This window comes from Vitis riparia, chromosome 15, assembly GCF_004353265.1.
Source record: "Vitis riparia cultivar Riparia Gloire de Montpellier isolate 1030 chromosome 15, EGFV_Vit.rip_1.0, whole genome shotgun sequence".
NCBI lineage: Eukaryota > Viridiplantae > Streptophyta > Magnoliopsida > Vitales > Vitaceae > Vitis > Vitis riparia.
This window is the reverse complement of record NC_048445.1, coordinates 14,515,384-14,527,993: the sequence shown is the minus strand read 5'-3', so window position 1 is coordinate 14,527,993 and position 12,610 is coordinate 14,515,384. Positions and strand designations below refer to the sequence as shown.

General features: G+C 30.4%; 1 protein-coding gene across 1 annotated transcript; it reads left to right on the top strand.

Moving 5' to 3' along the window:
• Positions 1 to 470: 470 nt before the first annotated feature.
• LOC117931753 (RING-H2 finger protein ATL51) lies at positions 471 to 1,858 on the top strand. The gene has a single exon (XM_034852805.1). It carries the CDS (start codon positions 658 to 660, stop codon positions 1,675 to 1,677), a length of 1,020 nt encoding a protein of 339 aa, XP_034708696.1. The 5' UTR covers positions 471 to 657; the 3' UTR covers positions 1,678 to 1,858.
• Positions 1,859 to 12,610: the final 10,752 nt, after the last annotated feature.

The window sequence follows — 12,610 nt, the reverse complement described above, 5'->3', positions numbered from 1 at the left end:
TACCAATTGAAGAGAAAGTTGTAATTTGGTTATGACTATTTGTCTACTATTTTATGATTCTTTTCTAAGCTATCTCAATTTTTTTATTTTTTATTTTTTATTTTTTAAAAACAATGATAATAATAATAAGAGATAGCTAGACAAACATTTCTTAATAGACACTCATGACTAAGGTACCGATGTGCAAGCTACCAAACCTCATTTCAGTCGACCAATAAGGTTTTTGTCCCGGCCTATTGATTTGTTAACATATTATTGATACACTTGGCATACAAAATGTGGTTGTGTTTCACAACCAACTTAGAATTAATTCACCTACACGCACCTACTCATTTCTTTGAGGGTTTTTGATTTATCACTTGGATTATAATGCAACCGACATTTATATATATAATTACTTAGTCAACACACCATTATTTAAAGGAAAGGGGGAGAATATGTGATAAGAGAGACACATCAACCTCCCCCACTTCCCTTGCTTTCCTTCGCTTTTCATCCAAGACCACCCTCTCCGCCCCCCTCCTTTTTTAAAAAAGCAAGTTACTTTCTCTCTTATTCCAAACATCACCGCCTTTCTTTCAAAGAAAAACTGAGCGTAGATTACAAGGAGATTTGAGCAGTCGTCGCTAAGTTTTGGTGATCACTGGAATTGGGCATATGGGGTCTGTGGGCAACTCAGATCCTTGGGCTCCATATGATGGATATAGGGACTGTTCGCAAGGAATTTGTAATGAATATTGCCCACAGTGGTGCTACGTCATCTTCTCTCCTCCTCCTCCTCCATCTGACGATGACTCTGGTACCGACTTCTCGCCTCTCATACTTGCTGTCATCGGGATCTTGGCCAGCGCTTTCCTTTTAGTAATCTACTTCACGGTCATCTCAAAGTATTGTAGAAGAAGAAGAGGTCGGCGCACAAGTGCAGAGGAGAATGGGAATCAGGATGAAATGGTTAATGATCAGCCATTGCAGGTTGCATCGACTGGGCTAGAGGAGGCTTTTATCAAGTCCATCAGAGTCTACAAGTACAAGAAAAGTGGTGGAGTGGTTGAAGGCACGGATTGCTCAGTTTGTCTCAGTGAGTTCGAAGATGGGGAGAACCTTAGACTTCTGCCCAAGTGCAACCATGCTTTTCACCTCCCCTGTATCGATCCTTGGTTGAAGTCTCACTCCAGCTGTCCGCTATGCCGCTTTGATATTAGATCAGCCAAAATTTTGCCGCCTGAATTATCAGAGGCAACACAGGGAGTACCCCCTAACATCAGGGTATCTGCGCTTGAAGTTCAGCCTGGAAACAGATCCCTTCTTATAATCCATGATTTAGAGAGTGGTACTATTAGACGAGAGGCGGTTGTCAGGGTTGAAGTCCTTGATGATACTCCCAAGGCGGCTTCTGAAGTTCATAGAGGTATGGAGAATTCAGCAGGAAGAGAAAGCATACTTGAAATTAGACAAGAAGGATTACTTCGAAGGTCTATCTCATTTGATTCTTCATGTGAAGCTCATGTTGCAATTCCAGACATACTGCATAGTAGTGAAGGTCACAGCCTATGCTTCCCAATGGAGAATATGAACGAAAGAGAAGCCATGCCTGTGACCATGAGGAGATCAATTTCGACAGGGAGATTCATGCCCCTAAGACATGGAAAGAGAAGCCCTTCTGTCTTCCCCAATTGAAACTGATAATTCCAACAGTATATAACAATTTTTTCTTTCTTACCTTTTTCTTCTTTTTTGTAACTGAGTGCAGGAAAAGTAAAACATGTATTGTATAAGTATTTATATGCCAAAGGAGATAGTGAACCAAAAAACATTGAGGTTCTCTAATTAATTGGATTGGTGTTGTTGATTATGGTCACTTCGGTGCAGTCTTTGTTGAACAATTGCAACCAAAAAACTAAATAAAATAAATTAAAGCATCATGAAAATGTCCATAATTTAAAATCAAATTAACCATTGTCACTAACATTCACTACAGGAAGTAACATGTTTAGTCACGTCGTCATAACGGCTAAAAGGGGTAAAATTGTACTTAAAACTAATAATCATGATTCTTTAAAACCGTGACTAAGCATCGCTAAATGTGGCGTGACTATAGCTTCTAGTCATAATTATTTGGAAGTTGTAACGCCAAATTTCTAGATATATTAATGTGACAAAATATTGGACTTTTGATCACAGTCATTGTATAAACATAAGTTACATTTTTGGTCAAGATTAAAGTAAAAACGATGACCATAGATAAATTTTGTCACGGTTATTTTCCCAATTGGTCATAGTCAATGTTCAAACTGTGACTAAAGCAACCAATTGGTCATAGTCAATATTGAAACCATGACTAAAAACAAAATTCATTTTCCCAATTTTTTGAAAAATATAAAATAAACAAAAAAACTTCTCAAAAACCTGTGCATTATTCCATCGACTTAAGTATCGTTCTCAAAAGAAAACAAATAGTTTCATTGTCGTTTAAAAAATATAACAATACCAAAGATGATAATCAAAGATCATATGGTAAAAAAAATGTTGCAATATCAAAGATGATATCTAAACATAATATAGTCCCCCAAAATATAAAGACATAACAATCTTAATGAGGATATCAAAACATTATAGAGTACCAAAAAATCTCATGGAAATGTAACAACCTCAAAGAGAAGATTGCATTATTTGGAAATGTTGCATCATTTACATCATTTGACTTTGCATTTCCTTCACTTGCTCTTATACTTGGATTTGAGCACCTTCCGTCGTTTCAATTCTTTCTTTTGTAATTGAAAGTTGTTATCTACTTATAACCTCGTTTTGTGTTTATAAGTTGTTCTTCAAGTACACTCACTTTTTGGCCTTATTTACGGATGGAACCAAAGAAGGAGGTAAGAGTGACACCAAATCCATAGCATCACACACGACCATGCTTTTCTAGGCTCATCAGTTTGGTGTAGGTCTCATTTATAGAGGTGAATGACAAAAATTCCTCATTAGATTGTGATGAAAATTATTGGAATTGGGCCTGTAATTATAGATAAATAGTTAATAGAGATTTATATCTTCTTTTAAAGAAAAAATAACCCAAATCTAATAAAGTATACAAGACTCAAATATTATCATACCATTATATCTTTTGATGCTTCATCAATAGACATCCCATCCTTTTTTTCTGAGTAAGAGAATATATTCTATTAGACTCATTTTTATCTTCCTTTATTTGTGTCTATCATTGTAAGAGAAATAAATTTTTTACTTCAAAAACATTAATAATGAATCAACAAAACCATTTGGTATTCTAAATTTTCAACCTGCTCATATGGTATTAGAGCATAACTCTTAAAACTAGATGTATGTCTAATAACCTATTTCGCCCTACTTACTTCATTTTTCCTAGACATCTAAATATGAAATACAAATAATATATCAGCTAAATAAATGCTAGCAAATGAAATACTAAAACATAATGATTTCGTAATGATCTTATCTCTACTTTTTCTGAGCTCTAGAAGTGAACAAGCCATCTCCAATCATCATTTGATATTCCTCAAGATTAATGTTGCAATCTCTTCTCAATAGTATCATATGACTTGTAGTGCATAGTTTTTAACTTGCTTTTATAACTTTTATACTTATCTATCTTCAAAGCACTGCCATATATATGACTTTTTTTCTCTTCTAGACAATATTTTTCCACTAATTCATTGAAATATTAGATATAAATTAATTTATATCTTTAAGATAAGAATATTAGAATATAAATTAATTGTAAACATACTATATTTTTTTATTATTATTAAAATAACTAATGAAAAAAATAAAAATGGATAATCAATGAATGAAATTTAATTATTTTTATTATTTTCATATAAAAAATAGTACTAAACAAGGTTTTCGATTTTTATTTTTAAAAATAGTTTTCATTTTTTAATAAAATGTTTTTTTTTTAAAAAAGAATATAAATCATATTACCATTTTTTTAGAAATTATTTTTTAAAATAGTTTTTGAACATAGTTTTTCTTTATTTATAATTTAAAATAGAAAATAATGTCGATTTTCAATTATTTATAATTTTTTTTTAAAACAATGAAAAATCCAAATTGTTAAAATAGAATTATTATGGTTGCATGAATAGTGGTACAATAAAGACAAAAAAAGCTTATGTGAAAGGTCATTGGGTATTTTAGTCCATCACTATTTTATATCCTTAAAAGGTAATAATAGAAATTTGAAGGATATATTGGTCTTTTAACATCTTATATCTTTTCCATCAATTATGGAAGTTATATGGACCAAATGTTAATTTTTGGGTATAACTGGACCCAAAACACAATTCTCCTTAGGAAATATTAAAGGATTATCTTCCTAAATTGGTTGAGAGCTAAAATTTCGTGCATGGAATTTTATTCAATTAGTGAAATATTGAAGGATCTCCTAAAATTTATTTATTTATTTATTTGAAATACTTATTCAGTTAGTTTCTTTGTGTTATATTTACTATTTCAAGAGCACTTAACTTTATTATTTTGGCTTTTGGTCTCTTTGTGCTATACTTACTATTTCGACAAGACTTTAACTTTATTTTTTTGGCACTTTATTTTCTTCTGGTTCGAAAAGGCGACGTAGGGGAGAAAAAAGTGAAAGCAGGGGTTTTTGAGGAAGAGAAGAGAAGAAGAGAAACTCAGAGAAGGGAGAGAAATTACTTTAAAGTGAGGGAAAATTAGCAAGGGTTTGTGCGTTCTGTGATGTTGTGGGGTATTAATCACAAGTCTTTTGGCTAGGGTTTCTGTGTATTGAACAAAGGAAAGTAAGTTCATGAAAATAATTATCTCAATTTTCGCATTTAATTTTTTCATTAGTTTGTTGCCATTTTAGGATTAGTGGCTTTAATATCTTTGCTGGCACATTTATTATTGTAATATTGATTGAATTCTTAAATCTATATATAGTGAGAGCACACCTTAGAAGGCTAAAGCTATTCTCGGGTTTATGACGTGTTTTTTTCATGTTTGGTCTTTAGGGTTTTTAATTCTAGGTTTGGTTTTCTTCATATATGGTATTCACCATTTCTTTGCCTTGTCTCATATTGTCATTATCTTTTATGAAAGCATAGCAACTTTAGATTGATTTTGATTGTTTCAAGGTGAAATTTTAGAAACTTTATCTGTTTTTGGGTTTTTTTTTTTTCCAGTTTTAGTCATGTTGTTCAATTACAATTTCCATTTAGGGTTTTGATTTTTGTTGTTTTGTTTTTGAAATATTTTCCTCCTGTTGTTTCAAGGCGGAGGTTCTTTTCATTTGGCATTGAGGATTGGAAAAATCTGGTCTTTTGCTATTATAACTTGATTAACAGTGCAGTGAAGTATCTGGTAATTTTTTATACTTTCTAATGGATTAAGGTTTTGGGGTCCTTTTTACTTGTTTTGATGCATTGTTATTAGTCAACTGCATCCATTGAAATATTTGATACAGTTGAGTGATCAGCATGGTTGAATGGTTGAATAATAATATACTATGATATTGATTTTCTGAATTGGAAATATAGATCATTTTCTAAATCCATGTATTGCAGCTGGTTAGAGAATTTTTAGTTATATTATATCATGGATAATTTTTTCTTGTCTTTTTTGGAGGAGGGGGTTCGGATTGGATACAGTTGAGAATTGAATATAGAATGTGGTTATTAATTATTATTATTATTATTATTATTATTCAAAAGAAGAAAAATAATTTCTCGTGTTTTGTTTTACTATGTAAAAAAAAAATCATATATAATTTAAATTAGCAAAAAGCAAATGCATTTTTAAATTATTTAATATTTAAAATAAGTAAAATAAGGTTTAAGTAATATATAAAAATAATTCAATCAGGCCTCTAGTTATAGCCCAGCCCATATACTGTAGCTATTCTAAACTCCCAACGAAAGCCATGGTAACCTAGAAACGTGGGCTAGACCGGACTTATGATATTGTTGAGAAACAATAGCTATGTTTGGTTCTTCAAAAGTATTTTTTAATAGGAAAGAGGGAAAAAAATAAAAAAATAATTAAAATTAATAATAAATTTATATATTTTAAAATGATTTAATCTTTACATATATATATATATATATGAAATAAATTTTAAATATGATATAAAATTATTTATTAATTTTAAATCTAATTTTTATTTTTATGAGATTATATTTATTTTTATGAATTTAAACTTATTTAATAGATAAGGAGATTATATCTCAATTTACACCTCCAAGAACACGTAAAGATATGGTACATTTGTTTGTTAGTAATTATTATTTTGATGAACTAATGAACCAAAAAATTTCATATATATAGGAACACTTTTTTTCTAGAAAAATATATATTGTATGTACATATATATATATGATGTACATATATATATATATATATATATATATAGTACCTTCATGAAAAATAAGTGGAGAAAATAATTTTTTTTATCTTTGAATTCTCAAATGTAATTTAAGAACTATTAATTAAACCATAGGTGATATAAGAACCCTTTTATCCTACCATGCTCAGACCCAAAGTAAAATCAACCATTAGGAAAGGCATGCAAAAGTAGTAGTTTCACCCATGGGCATGTATCTTAACTCAGAAGCAACCAAATATTATATACGTTTCAGTAAAAATGATTTGCTACCTTAATTTTTTAAAATTGTTTTTAAAAAATTATTAATTTTTTAAGATAAGCCTTTCAAAGTTTATATTTATGTTAAAATTATAATTTTTTTAAAAAAGAAGAAGCTTATTTAAATAATACCTTCAAGATTATTATTATTAATTAGCATATAATGGTTGACTTTAGTGAAATATTTACATTTTTAATTATTGTCAAAAGTAAAAAATAAAAAATAAAAAATTTAAAAGTGATACAAGTAAAATCTATTCTCAAATTTATATCTTTCTTTTTATGATTTAATTTATAAGTTGTGTCTTCTTTTTTTATTTAAATAATTAGTTTTTAAAGTTTAAAGATAGTAAAATTATATAATAATTTTAATTAAATATGCTCTCAAATAATATCCTACTTCCAAAACAACTTCTCAACAAAAACCATTTTTTATTAAAAATAATAATAATAATAATAATAAATAAAAATAAAAATAAAAACAATATCAAACCTATTCTAGAAAAAGAATAGGAATATTTAGAAAATTTTTGTTTTGTACCCAAATTAGAAAATTCTGAAATTTCCAAAAACTTACAAGTTGGTGTGCATATTGAAAATTTGAAAATACTTATAACTTTGTACACTTTCACAATTCGATTTTAAATCAAAATTATTGAAAAAAAAAAAGAATAATACCAAAATATAATCTTGATTCCTGAAACTACTTGGGGTGTAATAAAGAGTTAGGATTTTAAGTCCAAATTTTAATTTTGTTCACACTTAGGATTAGAATTTCTCATTTGGTATTTTATTTAGACTAATTTTTTAGAATGCATACTTGTTAGCCAATTCTAAATTTTTAAGCATGTTTATTGTATTTTGTTTCATCTTATTCATACCTTACCCTTTTGTTACTTCATGATCTAAGATATACATATGTTGCATCTATTGTGAGGCCTTATCTATGATTTTATATTTTATTATTGTTATCTGTGAACTAACCCTCGTTGATTTTATGCAATAGAAATATTAGTAATTCATTTTTATACATTATAGAATGTGTTAGTCTCATTGTGTGTTTTTATCTATTTCTTTTCTAATATTATTTGTCATTAATTTTATCATTTACTCATTTTCATGTTAGAAAACCCTAAAAATCCCGTTCAAGTATCCTTGCTTGACAATTCTCTCTTTTATCATATACTAAAAACATATAAGTTGTAGAATTGTGGATATGATTATTTATTGTGATCATATTCAAGTTTTCCACCTATATGTTTCGTATATGATTGGTAGAATTGTCTGCAAATGATGCCTGAATTATCCGTTTTGACAGTTTGGAAATACATAATATCTATGAAATCACACGCCTATGCTTTAGCATATTGATAAGTTTTGATAGTGATTACCCTTGTTCTCTGGGTGCATATTTGGAGAAGGTAACATATTGTTAACAGCTTAGTTAAGCTAACTAATAGTATGTTTATACTTTAGCCAATTGGTGTACTTGGAGAACTATGGCGAAATGTTGCCGAAATTTTATCAAAATGAAACTAAGCATGTTAGTGATTGATTTGTATGGATTATGTATTTCCAAATGGGATAGGAACCACTACCAAATATAGGAATTTGAGATGATAAAAAGCATATCACATTCATTATAAGTTGATATGAAGATTCATTGTTATGTGACTGAAGGGTTTAATTTGCGGAAGTACGAGAAAAATGGCAATAGATAAGAGTTGGATGCAGAAGTCAAGAGTAAGTAGTGAATATCATAAAGGAGTTTTGGAGTTCTTAGACTTTGCCTTTAGCAATGCACCTGGAAAAGAAATGCTCCCATGTCCTTGCATTCGTTGCAATAATTGTCTTATGTAGAATTGAGAAATCATGTATGACCATTTGTTGGACAATGGGATAGCTAGAAATTATGTGCGATGGTTGATGCATGGGGAATATGAGTTTTGCGAACCTACAAATACTAGCACTAATGAGTCTGATATGCATGATGAGATGCAAGAAGTGTTAAATGATGTATTTGGAATGCCAATGCCAAATGAAGAATCTGAAAGAAGTCCACATGTGCATTGAAAAACCAAATGAGGATGCAAACAAATTTTATAATTTGTTAAGAGAAGCAGAGTAGGAACTATATCCAAGGTGTAAAAAATTCACAAAGTTGTCTTTTATCATAAGATTATTTCATATGAAGTGTCTTAATGGATGGAGCAATAAGTCCTTTTACAATGTTGCTTGAATTGTTGAAAAAGGCATTTCCTAAGGGTGAGACATTGCCAAGCAACAATTATGAAGCAAAAAAAAAAATACTTTGTGACCTTGACCTTCATTATATCAAGATTGATGCATGCCCCTTAGATTGCATGTTGTATTCAAAAGAGCATGCAAATGCAAATGAGTGTGTTGTTTATGGTGTGTCTAGATGGAAATCAAGTGATGATCATTCTACAGATGAGTTCACTAATTTAGAAAAGAAAAAGAAAATTCCTACTAAGGTCTTGCGTTATTTTCCCTTAAAACCAAGGCTTCGAAAGTTATATATGTCATTTAAGACATCTTCTCACATGAAATGACATGTTGATGGTCGCATGGAAGGTGAGATGATGAGGCATCTAGTGGACTCTTTGGCTTGGAAAAACTTCAATAACGTATACCCTTCATTTGCACTAGAACCTCGAAATGTTATGCTCGGTTTAGCAAGTGATGGGTTCAATCTTTTTAAGAATATGTCAATTTCATATAGCATGTGGCCTTTGGTTCTTATTCCATATAACTTACCACCTTGGATGTGTATGAAACAAACATTCTTCATGTTGTCACTACTTATTCTTGGTCCAACTACACCTGGGAATGACATTGACATATACTTACAACCATTGATAGATGAGTTGAATGACTTATGGGACGTTGGAGTTGAAACATATGATGCTTCAACAAAACAAAATTTTTGTATGCGTGCAACTATATTATGGACCATCAATGATTTTCCTGTATATGCAAATCTTTTAGGTTGGAGTACTAAAGGGAAATTTGCTTGTCCTATTTGTAATAAGGATTGTTCTTCATTTCGATTACAAAACGAACGAAAATGATGTTCCATGGGTCATCGTCGATTTTTGCCGATTGATCATAGATTTCAACGTGATAAAAAGTCCTTTGATGGAAATGAAGACCATAGAGCAGCACCTAAACAATTGTCTGAGGAAGATGTTCTACATCAATTAGATGGAATGGAACATATTACTTTAGGGAAGACATAAAAAATATGATGTCAAAAAAAAAAAAAAAAAAAAAAGAACATGTTGAACTTGAGCACAATTGGAAAAAAAAAAAAAAAAAAAAAAAACATTTTTTTTCCAATTGCCATATTGGAAAACCCTCATTTTGCGTCACAATTTGGATGTAATGCATATTGAAAAGAATATATGTGACGGTATAGTTGGCACCTTGTTGAGTATCAATGGTAAATCGAAGGATAACTTCAATAGTCATCTTGACTTGCAAGCTATGGGCATCAGAGATCAACTTCACCCCATACAAAGAGGGAATTGGGTTATATTGCCTGCTGCATGCTATTCACTAACTTCAAATGAAAAAAAGGAATTCTGTAAATTTTTTAAAGAAGTAAAGGTTCTAGATGGTTATACTTCTAACATCTCTCGGTGTGTACAAGTGAATGAAAGAAAGATATTTAGGTTGAAGTCTCATGATTGTCATGTTCTCATGCAACAACTCTTTCCACTTGCAATTCGAGGAGTTCTACATAAGAATGTTTGTGATGTTATAGTTGAACTATGTAGTTTCTTCAAACAATTGTGTTCTAAAGTGTTAAAGACTAATCAATTAGAGCACCTTGAGAATGACATAATAGTCACACTTTGCAAATTAGAAAGAATATTTTCTCCATCATTCTTTGATGTTATGGTGCACTTACCTATTCATCTTGCAAGTGAGGCAAAGGTCGTTGGACCAGTGCAATATCGATGGATGTATCCTATCAAGCAGTATGTTCTCATTCAATTAATCTTATGTATATTAGGTTTCGTATAGTTTATGAAACAAATCTATCATGTTGTGGAATGACAGGTATTTACGTACATTAAGGTCTTATGTCCGTAATAAGAGTCGTTCAGAAGGTTCTATTGTAGAGGGGTACATAGCAGAAGATTGTACAACATTTTGTTTAAGATATTTGCATGATGTTGAAACGAAGCATGACCGTGAAGAAATAAATTATGTCATTGAAAATAACATAATAAATGGTGGAGGGTTAACCATTTTCAAATGCATGGAACGTACAATAGGAAAGTCAACATCTCGTGTTCTTAGCATAGAAGAATGGTCCCAAGCATATTTATATGTGTTGACTAATTGTGAGGAAGTGATATCATTTATTGAGTAAGACACTTATTTGAATAAAACTTTATACTAATTCTCATACAAATATTTAATTTTGGTCTTTGTGAGCATTATAATTAAATTTTTTCTTTTTTATCAGAGAGCATAAGCAATCTATTAGGATTAAGCCTCGTATTCGTGCACGAGATGTAGATTTGATTCACACAAGAGAATTCATTAGTTGGTTTGAAGATCATGTAAGTTCATTCACTACATAAATTGTTCTATTATCTAATACACATGTATGTATTAACATCTTATATTTGAATCTAAAGATTATACAAATGCGACATGAAGGTCCAATTTCTGAACATATACTATCATTGTCTCGTGGACCAAGTACATCAGTTACATGTTATAGAGGATACATCATTAATGGGTTCAGATTTCACACAAGAGAACGAGAAAATGACAAAAAACTCAAAATAGTGGAGTTGTTGTGACCGTAGAGGTATCAAGCTTTGCAAATGCAAGAGATAAGAACCCAATTCCTGGTCATTTTTCTTACTATGATGTGCTAACTGATGTAATTGAGTTACATTACCTTGGTGGAAATAGAGTTATTTTATTCAAGTGTGACTTGTGGGATGTAATCAATAGTGGAAAGGGAATAAAGAAGGATGAATATGGGTTCAGGTGTTTGAATTTTGAACGTACCATATGCACAGATGAACCATTTGTGCTTGCATCTCTAGCAAAACAAGTCTTCTATGTTCAAAATTCAAATGAGGAAAATTGGCACACCGTTGTAGAGACACAAACTCAAGGGGTTTATGATATGAATCAGAAAGTATCTACTAATGATCCAGAGCCATATTAACAGCTTATGACACTTCATAGTCAACATGATGTGCATGAGTTGGTCAAGAATGATTTAATTAAATGGGATAGAAATAATATTGCAGGAGAAACTATCCAAATGGATGTTACACTATCACGACAAGAAAACATTGTTGAAAGAGATAATGAATTCATTCATGATGATGATATAGATGATGTGTAGCTAATAATATTGGTAAGTACATAAATATATACTTACCAGATATACAAATTGTAATTTATTTCATATTATTTATGTAACTTATTTTGTATTACTTTTTCTAATTTACTTTATTATGTAGGAAATGTCACATCGAAGAAGAAGAGTACAAATAGTGTCTCCAAAAGATGAGTTGGACAATCTACAATAACTCTCAAACATACAACCTGCTGCAACTACTACTCCTAGTAGTTCTGATCCTTTTGATTCTTCAAATCCTTCTGTTGTTGGTATGATTAAAAAGATTATGTTTAACTTTACATAGGATAAATGTGTTTACATATGTTTAATTTCTCGAATGATAGGTTTTTAATGTTTAATTTTATATAAGATAAGTAAATTATGTTTCTTTTAATTTCATTATTACTCTTAATAGGTTCATCCTCTAGCAAAAAGAGGACACATGGCCCAACATGTAACTTAGATTTACTTAGTATGAAACCCAGGGAAAAAAAAAAACTACATGATTCAATACTAGAGGGCAAGTTATTTATGATAGAAAAAGGGAAAAATTGCCAAGCTATTGGGAACATTGG